This window comes from Pagrus major, chromosome 11, assembly GCF_040436345.1.
Source record: "Pagrus major chromosome 11, Pma_NU_1.0".
Taxonomy (NCBI): domain Eukaryota; kingdom Metazoa; phylum Chordata; class Actinopteri; order Spariformes; family Sparidae; genus Pagrus; species Pagrus major.
In genome coordinates this window covers 26,794,834-26,810,705 of record NC_133225.1, presented here as the reverse complement: position 1 = coordinate 26,810,705, position 15,872 = coordinate 26,794,834, and the positions used below count along the sequence as shown (strand labels likewise).

Below are 15,872 nucleotides of genomic sequence, written 5' to 3'. Positions count from 1 at the left end.
CCTCCCCTACAGGGACATGTCCTTTCTAGAGCCAGTGTTTGTCCATTCTGGGCAAACGTAGAAACATGGCGGTGCAACATGATGTACTCAGAGGAAGAGAGCCTGCGAATTTGTAGACATAAAAGGCTCATTCTAAGTTAACAACAACACAACAATTCAAGTTTCAAGTCATTAAACACTGATGAAAACAAAATAATGATTATACAATATTCCATTCCTGCCCCTAAATCCCCCTAAATCCTACTCTCTGGACCTTTAAATCTGCACTAATCAGTATTTCTAAAAAATAATGGCTCAAATGACGATGTGTAATGTGAAAGGGATCACTTATAGTGTCAAACTCACAGTGTTTTTCAGCTTTATTGTTTTGGTTCAGTCTCTGCTGTTATTAGCAACAATTACAGAGGCAACAAGCAGCTGTTTTTGTTTTTTCTTTTAACAACAAAGCTCTAATAAATCCTCTGTACATGACCTGCCCAGCATGAAATGGCACATAAACAAAGTTAGCGACTAGTTAGTGAACATATTTGAGAATTTAGCCTTTAAAAAGCCAGTATTTCTCTCAGGAGTTGGTGGAGACCAAAACAGAGCAAAACTCTGGGACTCAGATGAATCAAGTGGACCAAAACACAACTTCAATTAAATGCTTATGTTTCACTGTGTCTGCTGGATGTGTAAACAGGCAACTGTTTGCTTTTCATTAAATCAAAACTGTGCTGGTGTTCAGTTTGTTGTGGAGTTCTTCCTTCTTCCTCCCTTCTGGTGTGTTTAAATATTGCAGTTAACATTCAGCTTATCTTATTCAAGTCATCAAATTTCAACCCATTCACCAGAATAAATGTTGGCAATGTACGTTTCTGCAAACCACTGATATGTTGAAACTTGAAACTAGGTTAAATTTTCAATTTGATGTTGTGACAATGCTTGTCTGGTTAGCTTCAGGCACAAAAGCCACTTGGTGAGAGTTAGGAAAAGATCATGTTTTGGCTCAAAATACCTGGTTATGTCGCAAAAAAACATGACTGAAAATTGTCTCTGCGTCTTGTCAAAAATGTCCGTGTGTTTTTTTCATGCTTACAAATGTTGAAATCCTGTCTTGATTGCTGGTCTCTCACACGGCAGCCAACCAGCTGTGGCGCCACCACCATATCCTCCACCTCCCCACATGAAAGTCAGGTCATAAACCTGATTCTGATAAACATGTAATGTGAACATGATGTGACACGTATTCAAGAAATATCAATATGGGTTGTATAACTCCTTCTCTTCTTGTCAACTCTTCAGCTTATTTCACTGAGCTGCACGGTCGTTCTGAGCGCTCCCTCCAGGAGGCGCTGTCTCCTCTTGGCCCTCTGTACTCCCAGAACACTCGTCTCTACGGAGATCTCTACAACGACCTGAAACAGTACTACCGGGGCTCCGCTGTCAACCTGGACGAGACCCTGTCTGAGTTCTGGTCCCGCCTTCTGGAGCGCACCTTTAAAACCTCCACCCCCACAGACGTGAGTGAAGACACAGGCTCAACTAGAGGACACATTTTCAATCACAGTCTGGTGCACAGAATGATTAAAAGAGCAACGTTATGAATAAAAACAAGTCTGATAGTGAAGCTGAACAGCCTCTCTTCAGCACCTGTTTCTATTCTGTATTCTATTCTACATGCTGTCTGATAAAGGCAAAACTGGCCACAAAATACTTAAAAACAACAGACCTCTGCTACACTTCCCTCTGTCCACCCTGTCTTGCAGGTCACCCTGTCAGAGGACTACCTCGAATGTGTTGCTAAGCAACAGGAGACGCTGCGGCCATTTGGAGAAGTCCCTCGGGACATGAAGGCGAAGGTGATCCGGGCTTTTGTCACAGCCAGGTCATTTGTCCAGGGCCTGATAATCAGCGGAGAGGTGGTCAGGAAGGTCTCACAGGTGAGTGTGTGTGTGTGTGTGTGTGTGTGTGTGTGTGTGTGTGCGTGTGTGTGTGTGCGTGCGTTTTTGTTTGTGTCCATGAGACATACAGAGAGACAGTGAGGCTGACAGAGAGAGACAGGATAAGCTAGTGTGAGAGAAACTGAGAGAGTGTTTGTGTCTCAGTGAGAGAAAAACATGTGTGTGTGTGTGTGTGTGTGTGTTAGGCTGGGCTGAATCCAAGGAAAGCAGATATGATGGATGTGTAGTCATCACACCCTAACTGTCAGAGTTAATGTCCCCGCCCTAAAAATGAAAAACACAAAGATCATCAAAAATGAAGAGTCACACTCTGCCATCAGAACAAAGCTCTCATTTGGAGGGATGACACCACTGTTGTCAGATTATGGGTGTCATGATGTAGTTTTTCTCCAGCACTCAGATGTCTGATGTCACCATGTGATTGTAAAGGATGAAACTACATCCTTATTTCTTCATTTACGCCCAATAAAGCTCTGTTCACACGGGACTAATATTACCTGGGGACCTGCAGTACTTTGTAATAACTGCGGAGGGTATTTTTCCCTTGTGAATCTGCCATGTCGATAATTTGTGAACCAAAGATTTCACAGCATATCAACTACTATATTTTGCCAAACACAGAGGTCATGTGAAAACATTAGTCTCCTGCAATTCACCATATCTGTGATTTTGAGTCGTGTTTTTATTTATGTTTAAATAAATAGTCTGTTTTCTGTTGTCAGCAGAGGAGGCAAAAGTACACACGTTCTTTACTCACGTAGAAGTACAGATACATGTGTAAATTCTGATTCAGCCTATAGTTGTGGTATAAAAGTATCTCTGAGGGACATTTCTACTGGCCAATTCTGTACAAAGCTAACTGAGCCTTACATCATATTACAATAATTCAAAGACTATTAAACATAAAGGAAGAAAGAGTAGGATTTATCTAAACTGTTCGTAAAGGCACCACAGAGAAAGCTGGTTGTTGAGTCTCATTCCCAGGACGTCAAATAGTGATATTTTGGGTTGGTAAAGTGTCCTGAGCAGCAACAAAGTGAGAAAATAAGAAAATCCTGCTGCAAATAATCGATAATTTCCCTCCAACCCATAAAATATACGAGCCTTTAAACGTAGACAGTGAAAGTAAAAAGTTGTCCCAATACTAAAGCACTTCCTACGAATGAAATATGATTCCAGCTCAAAATATGTTGAACAGCAGTCAACAGATCGACTATACGGACATTTAAAAGTGACGACAAAGAATGTTGGAAGCAAGGAAAGGTTGTCATGTTCAAGTACAGCCACAAGCATCTGTAACTTAATGTAACTGAGCTGTATGTGTGTGTGTTTATGCCTGTAACACATGCACAAAGTGGGCAGAACAACTCTGAACTGTATTATTAATGTGGCTGCTGAAGAACAGAAGCTCTTCTGAAACATTGATGTTACACAGAGCCTGGACATCATATCCAGGAGATTATGTCAGTAAATTCAAGTAAACTACAGACTTTATTTATTCCGTGCCAATGCGCCGCACGCAACACTGATGTATGGGGGTCACTTCTAAATCCCATGAGGTCCCCTGGTATTACTAGTCCTGCGCTAATAGGGCTTATGTAAGTACGCTAGATTTACTGTTAGCCTCATCCCAAATCTGCAGTTTAAAAGGACCACAGCAGTGATTTCTCATGTTTTAACCTATTTTCCAGGTCTCACATATTTAGCACTTTACATCACCGCTCATCATTTTTGCAAAATACTCTGCTGTGTTTTTTAAAATTTGAAAGCAGTTCGCTGCATCCATTAGTTTCTATTCATGTCCAATGAGTTGAATAGTGGGAGCACATTCTTGAAACTATCTTGAGTTCAGTGATTGATCCAGTGAAACTCGATGTTCGTCAGAGCTGCATTATCGTTATGAGTGCAGACTTTTTAAATCCGTCAGCACTTAAACCACATTACCGCACGGCGATAATGTAACATTGACACAAATTAATGCAGACTTGGTGTTGACAGTGATGGATTATAGATCTCATGCAACTTTCAAGAGTGTGTGGACATATTTTTATACTGCACAGAAATTGATGTAAGGAGGCCAGACGGAAAATTCATGGTAGTATTGGTATTCATGGTATCTTTCAAACATTCTGGTGTCATGTCTTAACTACACACCCTGGTTTTGCCTTTTGGTTTTAGGTGTCCCTCCATCACATCTGTGCAGAGTGGTGGTAAAATAACTCCACTATGGAACTGGACACCTTTCATGACATGAGTACATAATAAGGAGCTGACAGTGTAACAGAAACCATGTACTGTATGAAGACAGATAAGGAGGGCCATCATTGTTGTCTTGTGCAGGTTGTGTCCCTCAAAATGTTACAATACTGCCCTCTACTGTTTCCCTTTTGAAAAATAGACAGCTCAACAGCCACTTCACACAGCAACATATTTAAGTATTCCTTACATTTCCCACAACAATGACATCAAGACTGAAATGAGTAGTAAGTGACTCTTGATATAACCCTCACCCTAACCCTGAGGACTGTGATGCTAACTGTCCTGTCAAACCTCCTCAGGTGTCTCTGAGTCCAGAGTGTAGGAAAGCCCTAATGAAGCTGGTTTACTGCCCCCACTGTCGCGGCATGGCCTCCGTCAAACCCTGCTCCACCTACTGCTCCAACGTCATGAAGGGCTGCCTGGCCAACCAAGCTGACCTGGACCCCGAGTGGCAGAACCTCATAGGTAAGATTCAGACTGTAAAGTAGGGCAGCGTTAAAGTTTTGAATAAAATTTTGGTCCAACCTGTTTTGTTTTATGACTCGTGTACAGTCTCCACAGGGAAAAACACTAATTTGACCTGATGTCATTAAACAATCAACGGCTTCATCTGAATTAATTTACAGTTTAAATTTGATATAGAAATTTAAAATGCAAAATTGATATTCTATTCACTACTTTTTATTTTATTTTATGATTTTATTGGCATATTTGAGCAGTTAACAGTAGTTGTAAACGCTCTCCCGCCAACAGCTGCTGCGGGGTCTTTTATGCAGCTCACTGTCCTGCATCATCATCTCTGTTATTAATCTCTCATATCGGTCATGGACTGTTTTGCTTCAGAAAGACATACTATGAATAAACAGCTGTACTGTTAATGTTTTCTAATTGTTTCAGGTCCTCTAATACCACACTATACCCACACTGCTACATATGTTTGCTGATTTCTCACAGCAGGACCTGTAAATCTTCTTTTTACTCTTTTTAAAAAAAAAAAATTCATTTTTGTGAATAAAACTTGTTCACAAAGAGGCAGCCTCATATAGCATTTGTGTGTGTGACGATCAGATGTCATTATCATGCACCTCCAAATGAACAGGCTGCATTCATCAGGCTGAAAAAGGCCTTTACAACAAGTTTGTCCAGTTAATACAGAGTTTTGTGAATCCAAGCATATACACATTTAGATGTTTTGAGTATAAATTTAAATAATAACAGGAACAAAGTTTGACTGAGACTGTTCCGAAGTCAAAGCAACAAATAAAGTGTTTTGTGTACCAAAGAATATATCAGTGTGTTGGCTGAATGAACTTCTAAACACCTTTTAACAACACTAAACATCTGAATACCACTAGTATAGATCTTCAGTATCACTCATGGTGATGGTGAAAGAACACAGTTCTAATTAGTGTCTAAGATCTTTGTGTGACCAAAGAATACACAGTGTATATACTGGTAAACTGTGATTTAGTGACTTGGGAGAAAATCAAGTAAAAAAAAAAACTGCCTCTTAGTTGATTCAAACTTCTTTTCTTCTCCTTTGCTCCCTCCTCCATCCAGACACGATGATCCAGGTGGCCTCTAGTTTCAGCGCGGAGCCCAGCCTGGACGTGGTTCTCTCCTCCATCCCGGCTCGAATCTACGAGGCCGTTCACTTCCTGCAGGAGAACATGGACACGTTCACAGCGAGAGTAAGACGTCTCACTTTGTCTCATCACTTACTAAATGTCCGACGGAGCATTTTTTAAATCTCCGGTCAGATGCCAGCTTGTGCTTATGTCTGCAGTCTTGCAGCCTCAGAATTGACTCCTGAACTCTTTATTAGATTGTTGGTTGAATTTCATCATTAAAATGAAAACCATGCAGAGATTTATTACCCTGAAGGAGTGCTTACCCTGAGTAAACCTCAGTGTGTTCCAAAGTTGCTGGACTCAACTTCCCACCACGATGTTTTATTGGTTTTATAGATGTATCCTTCAAATACGAGCAGGCAGCTAGACTCCCATAATGTTTATACTGATGTATATATCGATGTCTGTTTAGTGGACGAGTGCAGCTATAAATCGTCTTGTTGTCAAAGTCGAGCTGTTCTATTCTCACAATTTGTTTTTTTTTATTTCTGTTTATAGTTTAACTTTAACACATGTATTTAATAAAGTTCTAATATTTCTGTGTGTATTGGCCCCTACAGTACTTAAAAATGGAAGCAATATCAATGCTTTGTTCTTGAAGACACAGAACATTAATGGGAAAAATAACCTGGAGCTCAAACGTCTCAAAGATTAAGACACTTGTCTCTCTGGTGACATCTAGTGGATTTTTTTAGTTCTCACAAATGTTGAAAATAAAGACTGAAACCAGTGAATTCTAGAGCTGCGTGATTCTAAGTGTTAAACCTCACAGTTCAAAGTTTCGACTAAATGTTTGCGTGGATGTCTGTGTGTGTCTGTGTGTGTATGTGTTTAGGTGTACCAGACGTGTGGAACTCCAGGTGAACCAGGAACAGGAAGTCCCACCGTTCATGAGCAGAGGAAGAAGAGCGGCTCCCTGACCGCATCAGAGTACAAGCCTTCTCCAACCGCTGGATTCAGACTGGAGATGCAGGTGTGTGCCTGAACAGATAAACTATATGTTCGCATATGTCTAACTTTGAGTGAGTGTGTGTGCATGTAAAAATGTAGTATTTCATGCACACACACATATATGTTGTACTTTAATGCAGTTGTCTATGTCTTCCAATGGATAAGTTAAGATAAAGTCATGATTTACATTAATTGGATGTACTTCAGGTTTTCTATTGCTGTCCAAACCATGACTCAAACTATAGGATTTGGGACTTGAGACTCACCTGTGTCTGTCTTCAGGTGTCAGATCTGTCCAGCAAGCTGAGGGAGATGCGGCAGTACTGGATCCAGCTCCCTGTGGCACTTTGTGGCAAAGTGGCACCAGTAAGCGCCGGTCAGGATAAATGCTGGAATGGCATCACCAAAGCCAGGTGAGGAAGAAACCTGTTCACTGACCAATCACAGAGTTGTTTAAAGTTTAAATGTGACTTCGAGCACCAACTAAACCCATCTGACCCGTTCTCCAGGGTTCAAGCTGCCCTTCATATCTAGACTGTGTCTCAATTATGGCTGCGACGAGTATTTTTATTATTATTCGATTCATCCCTGAGTCTGGAAGTTGTGATAAATGCTCCTCATAATTTCCCAGAGCCCAAAGTTATGTCTTCAGAGGAGGATCTTTTGTCCAAACAACAGTCCAAATCCCATCGACTCTTCATTTAATATCACAAATGACAAAGAAAAGCAGAAAATCCTTACATTTAACAAGCTTGAACCAGCATATAGTTGCAGCAAATTGCTTGAAAAATGACACGAAATGATTAATAGTAAGTCAAAATGGTTGGCTATTAATTTTGTACCAATTGACTGATCGATTAATGAACTAATGGTTGCAGCTCTAGTCTGAAAATGGTTTGACTAGACATCCTTTTATGTCACATTTGAATATCTCTCCACATACCTTCTTTGTTTGCACCAAAGGAGGATTTGCTCTCCCTTATTAAAGCTGCAGTTGTCAATCAACTGAACTCCTCCTCATGTCCCTTGTTCAGTATTTTGCGGTTTCATCAGTTTCTCTCAAAGTTTCATTCAATTTACATTTTGTGTCCATTTCAGAAGGACTTTGAAAGTCTGGATCTGTAATGCATTGAGTGTGAATTCGATTTTATACATTTCAATTGAAAAACTGCAATCATTGAACCCATGTTGCTATTGATGTTCTTGCAACCAAGCTCTTAAACCAACCACTCCCCCATCCTCCAATAGAAAACTGGATTGTAAAGTGTCGAATAAAACACATTCAAGGTCTGAAAAATCTGCTCAGGATTATGCACAGGATGCATCACAAAAGGAAACTCATGCTCTGTAGCACTTAAAGCTTCTGAAGAGAGGAGAATAAAGCAAAGAGAGGAGACAGCCAGGTTGTGATAAAGTTGCTGTGATAGAGGCCAGCTCTCCTCCTGTGAAGGCCATTTGCTTCATTTGTGTCACAACAAAAGAGGCAACAAGCTAGTTCCTCTCAGACAAACTGAAGACAGGCCTTTTCTCTGAGGTGTTCTGAACTGATGGAGATTCACACACCGCAGCACCAGCATTCACGGCCACACACTTACACCACCCTACACATTTTTAAACCCCCCGTTAATCCATTTCCAAATGGATTTTATATGTGTCTTACTACACACACGCTTTAGAGTGGTTGGATTACAGCCAACTGATGAGATTTATGCTGAGCAGAACACTCTGTAATATATGACAGTGAAAAGGCGTAAAGTATAGATGTATGTGTGTGTGTGTGTGTGTGTGTGTGTGTGAAAGAGAGAGAAAAGGTGAGAAAGGCCATGAAATATAGATGAGTCACTGACTGTGTGTGACAGAATAAGGAAATATGAAATGTGTGTGTGTCGGCGTGGCAGAGAGTGAATTATAACTGTGATGGAGTGTTTTAAACTCCACAGCGACACCGTGTGGATTTCAGGAGAGCTCAATAAATGTCACACACAAAAATTCTAATAAATCCTCAGAGAGGAAGGTGGAACACAGGGCTGGACTCTGGAGTTTAAATAGGGTTATTCATTCTCCACAAAGCACATGCTGTGTGTTTGTGTGCATGTTTTTGTACCTCTATCTTTGTGAGGACAAAGAGTTTCAAAGTTTTGAACTTTAAATGAAGGCATTTGGAACTAAGGACATTTTTACTTCGCCGCTTCTGATTTCTTTAAAGCAACATTTGGGAGGAAAAGGTTGGATTCACATTCATGTGCTCATCTGAACCAAGGAACCTAAAAACATTATGTCACTGAATCGTGCTTAGGGCCAGACTCTGGTGACAGCTGTATTGAAGTCTATGGGAGATGCATGGAGAAACATACTGAAACCCAACATATCTACATTGTGTGACTTCTGATGAGGAAATGCCTCCAGAAAATGAAAGACCACACAGAGAGTAGGCTAACCACCGATGTCTTGAATGACACGTTGTTCCTTTCCTCAAATTTGTGTAGGAAAGCTCCTGTCTGCTATTCACGATGTTATTACAGCGGAAATCAGTCAGACCTACCTCAGTTGATAAATCAGTTGATAACCTACTCTCTGTTTCTGCATGCATCTCGCATTGACTTCAATCCAACCCGCACCGCAGTCTGGCCCCAATGTGAGATTCGGTGACGCAATGACCCTTCCTTTCTTTTTTAGGTTCCTTGATATGAACCTGGAAACAGGTCTGTTTGGCTTGAATCATTTTTCCTGCTGACATAAAGAGGTCTTTTTCTGAGACAGTAACTTAGATAGAAGATAGATATCCACTCAGACAGATCAGGTCAAATATTTTTGCAGCAATAATACTGTGAATCTGTGAAATAAAGGTTACAAGGGTTACTGTGGTATGAAAATTAACGGTTCTCACACCATGTACACTTGCTTGTCTACAGTATTCAATTCTACAATATTAGTGTTACTAAAAATATATATATTTCAAATTTCTATCAAGTTTCATGATTGTCAGGACATCATATTTTGTGAAATGGAAGTAAAGCATTTGTTCAACATGAAACAACAAAACCTTCTGTTTTCATTTATTTAAGGATCAAGTTAACTGATAATAATAGTAATAACTGTGTAATATAGATGAAACTGTGATATTTTCTGAGGAGGTTATCGTACCATGAGAATCTCACGCCGTTACAGTTCCACTGCGGATTTTGAGGAGGAATAATTAAAGCAAGTAAGAACGGCTTCAGAGACCATGACTTGAAAAAATGTCTACTTTTCTTTTAAGACTTGGTTTTAGGGTTTAAGTTGGAAGGTTGGTAAGGATAAGGCTGGGAAAAAAAATCATCTTTATATGATCAGTGAAAGTGTATCATGACAATGGGAAATTTTGAATAAGAGTAGATGTGAACTGTTGGCGGCTGAGTTGAGTTGTGGGCGAGGTTTTGATAAGGAAGAAGAATGCATGGAATAAAAAACACAATATCTGTTGTTCTGCTGCATAAATGTTGACCCTTTTTAAAAACTGAATTGGAAGTCAATATGTTGAAGTACACCAACGCTAAATTGGTGGAGCAATCTGGTCATTAATGATCTTCAGATGGTGCGGAGGTAAAAGATTCAAGATTTAAGTCTTTATTGTCATTATGCAAAACAACAAAACAGTGAAGCATCTACCTGAGCTGTGTGGTGCAGAATATTAATGAAAGTAATAATAAGAAAATAGAATAAGATTACTGAAGGGTAGAATAGATACCGAATAAAGCAGGCTTTAAAGGATTGTCAACACTTTCACAAAATAGAATAAAAAACATGGCAGGGTGCAAAGTGCCACATGTCGTGCAAATATGACGTACAATTCAGAGTACAAGGATGTGTGTGTTGTATTTCTGCTCTTCAGTCTATCTGGTGACCAGGCGCTGTCAGCACAAAGTGCCACATCTAATTTACAAGATTGAGCACAGCTGTGCAGATTTACTGAGTGGGTGCGTGCATGTGTTTTCAACTAAATACTCCGACAGAGCTGTCCTTCAAAAAAATTAACCAGATGTTCTCTTGTATACCCAAATTGATGTGTTGTTAAAAACCAGAACTACCCTAATGGTCCTAACCCTTCTCTCTTCCAATCAGATATCTTCCAGAGGTGATGGGTGACGGCTTGGCCAATCAGATCAACAACCCAGAAGTGGAGCTTGACATCACGAAGCCAGACATGACCATCCGGCAGCAGATAATGCAACTCAAAATCATGAGCAACAGGCTGAAAAATGCACTGGAGGGCAACGACGTGGACTTTCAGGACGCAAGTGGGTGCTTTTCTAATATTTGTACAGTAAAATATATTATTATATTAATTTTTTTATATTATATTTTATACATTCCCACACATAAGACGCGTTCGACCCAAAATTACGGGACCCTTTAGTCCCAGGAACTAAAAGGTTCCTTCGGCCAGCCTCTAGTCCTCTGATGTATTATCATTTATATGTGTGACCACACAACAACGACAGTCTTCAGCCCATCTGTCCAATGCTTTCTTCTGAAGCTGCACATTGATGTGTTGCAGCACAATGAACAAAAGTTTGTGGTTGCAGATTTTAAAATTGGTGGCTGAAATAAAATGCTGCGAGTACCAGAAATCCAACAAGCCCCTCCCACAAAGTTCCTGTATTTTTGGAAAGTGTGGGTAAAGCAGGGACTTTTTGGCGGGTACAATAATGTTCCCTAGTCCCTGGGGAAAGATCATATACATGCATGTATACCATTGCATTGGTAGTTATTTAATGTCCTGACATCCTTAATGAAAGAAAGAAAAGCTATTCTCCTTCTGATGTCATATATAAAGATAAAGTGATAAACAATCTGCCGTTAAAATATTTTGTTCCATCCATTTTGTTTTCCTTCTCAGGTGATGACATCAGCGGCTCAGGAAGCGGCATGTGTCTGGGTGGTCAGTGTTCTCGGAACAAACCGGGATTGTTCGCCTACTCGCCGGACAACAACCGAGTCAGAGGCGCCGCCACGTCTCAAACCCGCCTCTGTAGTCTCCTACTCCTGCTCCCATTGGCCCTCCTGCTGCTTCAGCGATGATGGACTGCCGCGGCCCTCCAATCAGACTCTGAAGCCTAGAGCAGGACGGAACCACGGGGTTGTTGGGGGGGAAAGATCGGAAGTTAACTTTGCCAAAAAATCTAAAAGACATCTCGAGGGAATGAACGGACGTTTTCTTTGACCAAGAGGAGCAAAAATTGACAGTGACAATACTATCTATTTTGTTTTGCTCAGTTTTATTCTGTCGTAGTTTGGGTGGGATTCGTTTGACGTGGTGATTTGTTGAGCTGGTTTCAATGGATTCTTCTCAAGAGGATGTTTGGACGAACACGGAGACAAGGAAGACGAAGAAAACAGCGAAGAAAGTAATGACAGATGATGAAGATAATGATTGGGTTATTGATGATGATTTATTGACAGCCTATCAGGTCCATTTAGCTCCAGTTTCTAGTCAGCAGGCGGCAGAACTCACTTAAAAAATGTTTAGTGGCCCGATATGTGGTGCGTTCAACAAGGCTTTTTTTTTTTTAAATTTCATTTTCTATCTTGAGTGGAGGTTGTCTACCTTAACAAACATTGTGTAAGTTGTAAATGTTTGTGTACATTAGTTAAAAGACTGGCGCCATATTGAGCCATGAATGTACAGTATAATACTGGTAATGAGTCCCCCCATAATCTGTGATGTAGTCGTCCAGATGTTTCGGTGTGTGTTGGCATAAACAGATACATTCAGTAGGATTTGTTTGAAATACAGCAGATGAATTATCACACTCCTGAAACGTAGAGATGTTGTGATTGCAAGATTGTACCTCACTTATACCCAACCATTTCAAAAGAAAAAGGGAATGATCACTTTCTAACAACTCATCTACTTTGTAAAGAAATAAGCAGCCTCCTCAAACAAAGCACAGACAAGCAGTTTACTTAAGTTCTGCAATTTTTCTTGTAATGAAGACAGAAAATTTCACATTATACCGACGCCCGTGGTCGCAACTACCACAAAAACTCCACAGAAAACGTTTCATGACACAGTGGAGCTAAAGAGGACTCCTTGTTGAACGCACACCTGCGTTAAGTATCTGAAATGAAGTCTTAGAAGCAACACAGTGGCTGATGTAGGTCAAACCAAAGCACTTATCACACTGTACACTTTATTTTTTAACAATTTTTGAAAGCCGACGTTGCCCCAAGTACGCTGAACATTAGTGACGACCTTTCACCAGGTTTTATAGTTGCGTAATGTTAGAAGACAACAACTGTTTTCGGTTCAGTTCCTGAGAAAGTTCAGTTTTTGTACATACAGTACAGGATATCTGCAGAATATTGAATATACATTTGCCTGGTGATGTATCATTAACATGGCATGCCTCTCTTTTCAGTCTACACAACTATACTGGTACATATGGGACTCCTGATTCACACAAGTCTCTCGCACATACTGTACCCACACTGACACACTGGGGTCGACACAGGCAGAAACTTTTATTCATCAGTGTATTTAATCACACATTTCATCCATTAAACTCTGTTTGACTGTAGCAGTGGATTTTTCCATGTACATTTTGATTTGATTATTAGTGATTAGCAGCCATTAATGAGATGCCACATGTTTATTTAAAGGGGCACTCCACCGATTTTATACATCGATTTCCTCATCATGAGGATCACTAATGAGCCTGGGAAAAAAAATGTATAATGAGTTTTCTAAAGTTTGATAAGCATGATGATGTCAGCGATCTCATGAGATGGGGCTCAGAGGCTAGAAATTTAGTTGAGTTCATTGAGTTTGAAAGATGTGGGTGTGAGCCGGGAAGGGAGGGTCAAACAAAAGCTAAAATCTTTTAACAATTTTAGATTTTTAGTCTACTAATTTTGAGGTAATCAGTTTCCCTGAATTTTTTAAGTAAAAACACTTTGTCAGACACTTTGTCAGATTTTCAAACTGAAATAGCTCAACAACTACACGATGGATTGACATGAAATTTGGTTTCAACTTTCATGCATGAGGTATCCTCATGACTTTGGTGTTGCCCTGACTTCTCCTCTTGCACCATCATCAGGTTGACTCTTGTGGTTTTAAGTGAAATGTCACAACAAATATGGGATGAATTGACATGAAATGTGAATCACTTTGGTGATCCATTAACTTTCCATTTACAATCCAGATTCCAACAAAGTTGGGATACTGTGTGATGCACATAAAAACAGGATGACATCATCTGCAAACAAACTGTGTTTACTGACAACAGTTTTACAAAGTGTTCCTGAGCTCACGTAGTAATATTCTTATACAATCATATGTTTCACACATGGTGGGGCACACATCGGTTTCATGTGTGCTCAATCATTGCTTGTGAACGACTGAGCCTTTCTAGGATGCTCCCTTCATACCCAATCAGGACACTACAGTATCACCAGTTACCAGTTAATCTGTTTACCTGTTGGATGATCCAAAAAGGGGTTATTGGTGCCGCTGTCCCAACTTGTTTGTTGCTGCAGTAAAATCGAGAACTGGAATGGCATTCAGTAGAGCCCATACATGTACAGTACCTCTGCCAAGGACCAACAGTCCTCTTTATCTGCATTACACGGACACGTGTGAAAACATAACCTCCTTGGCAGAGGTAATAAGCATTTATTTACAAAAATTCGGGTTGTAGTGCCATCATCATGTCAAAATTAAAATTTTTCCAGTACTTTGTTTTGTGACAAAGTACCTGTTAACTAACTAACTCATTCTAATCAGCCTCAGATGTGCTCTGCGTTTTATACTAAATAGCAAGTAAGCTAATTAGCATGTAACATTTGCTCCTAAAATGGTAAACAAGGTAAATGTTATACCAGTTTGGCATCATTCAGTATGCTAGAATCATCATTAACAAGGCTTTAGATTCTTAGTGTTGTTTCAAGTCAAGTCAATTTTATTTGTACAGCCCAAAATCATGAAATCACATTGCCTCTGTGGGCTTTACAGTCTGTACAGTGTACAACAAAAACTCCTCCCAGAAACTCCTTTTAGCAGAAACAAAACCTACAGGAAGAGCCACAGAGGGGGATCCCTCTCCCAGGACAGACAGACATGCACACACACAGATAACAATGACAAATTGTTTGAAAGCCTCTTGCAAGTCCCCAAACTTTAGGGTGTTTTCATATTAAATCAGCGGGGTACCTTTTTTAAAGCCTCTTTGTTCCTCTCAGCGTGAAGTCATCTGATACAACTTTTCATACGTGTATCCAGGAGTCCATCCATTAGCCACAAACTGTCTGTGCCTGATGCTCTGAGGCCACCAGACCCAGTCATGACTCACTGTCTGTCTTTGTCTCCACTGCGGATATAAAATCTGAGATGATTTTGCCCTTTTTCTAGAAGAACATTCCCAGCTACACCGCAGCTATAAATAAACATATATCTCTTTGTAACAGGCACTGACAGGAAGAGAATAACGGGGCCACGTGTTGTACATGCACCAGTCAGGGGATTTGGAGTTAATAAATGATTTATTTCCTGATGCATACAACAGAATGAAACACAGCAGCAGGCACAAAGACTTTACTACAAGTTTCTATTTTTAAGTTGATGGAAAAGTCTTGTTGTTTCAGTGTACTACATTTCTCCACACCAGTATCTGAACATCTGTCTGAATTTACCCTTTTTCTACATCACGTGTCTTTCCTGAAAATGTGTCTTGTCCTGTAATTGTGAATGATGTGGAAGTAAAGGCAGACTCTGAGCTGAATGTTACTGAGAACACGTGTAGCAGCCGCAGCCTGCTCGCCTTTGTCTAGACATGATTTATCGACGCTCAGCGCTCTGCCTAAGCTGTCTGTCCGTGATCAAAGTTTACTCAGCACTCTGACTCCCCCAGGTGAGAGTTTCCTCTAAACAAAAGGCTCCACAACTCTTTGCTGCCTACATTTAAGAGATGTAACTTAACTCTGGCTACAGTTAAAACGTAATTGTTCTGCTCATGTGGCAGCCAGCGGGTCTATAATCGATCTTTTTGGGTCTCCACCTGTGGTTTAAAAAGAAAAAGACTCAGTGCTGATGTGTTTTCTAAACGAT

The 15,872-nt window shown here is 40.3% G+C and overlaps 1 protein-coding gene across 1 annotated transcript in view; it reads left to right on the top strand.

Annotated features, from left to right (window-relative positions):
* gpc1a (glypican 1a) overlaps positions 1-11,845 on the top strand; it is a 42,013-nt gene extending 30,168 nt beyond the window's left edge. The window contains exons 3-10 of the mRNA XM_073476957.1: positions 1,285-1,502; positions 1,749-1,922; positions 4,502-4,667; positions 5,763-5,893; positions 6,669-6,806; positions 7,067-7,197; positions 10,886-11,061; positions 11,664-11,845. Coding sequence (XP_073333058.1) covers positions 1,285-1,502; positions 1,749-1,922; positions 4,502-4,667; positions 5,763-5,893; positions 6,669-6,806; positions 7,067-7,197; positions 10,886-11,061; positions 11,664-11,845 — 1,316 coding nt within the window. The remainder of the gene's footprint in view (positions 1-1,284; positions 1,503-1,748; positions 1,923-4,501; positions 4,668-5,762; positions 5,894-6,668; positions 6,807-7,066; positions 7,198-10,885; positions 11,062-11,663) is intronic.
* Positions 11,846-15,872: the final 4,027 nt, after the last annotated feature.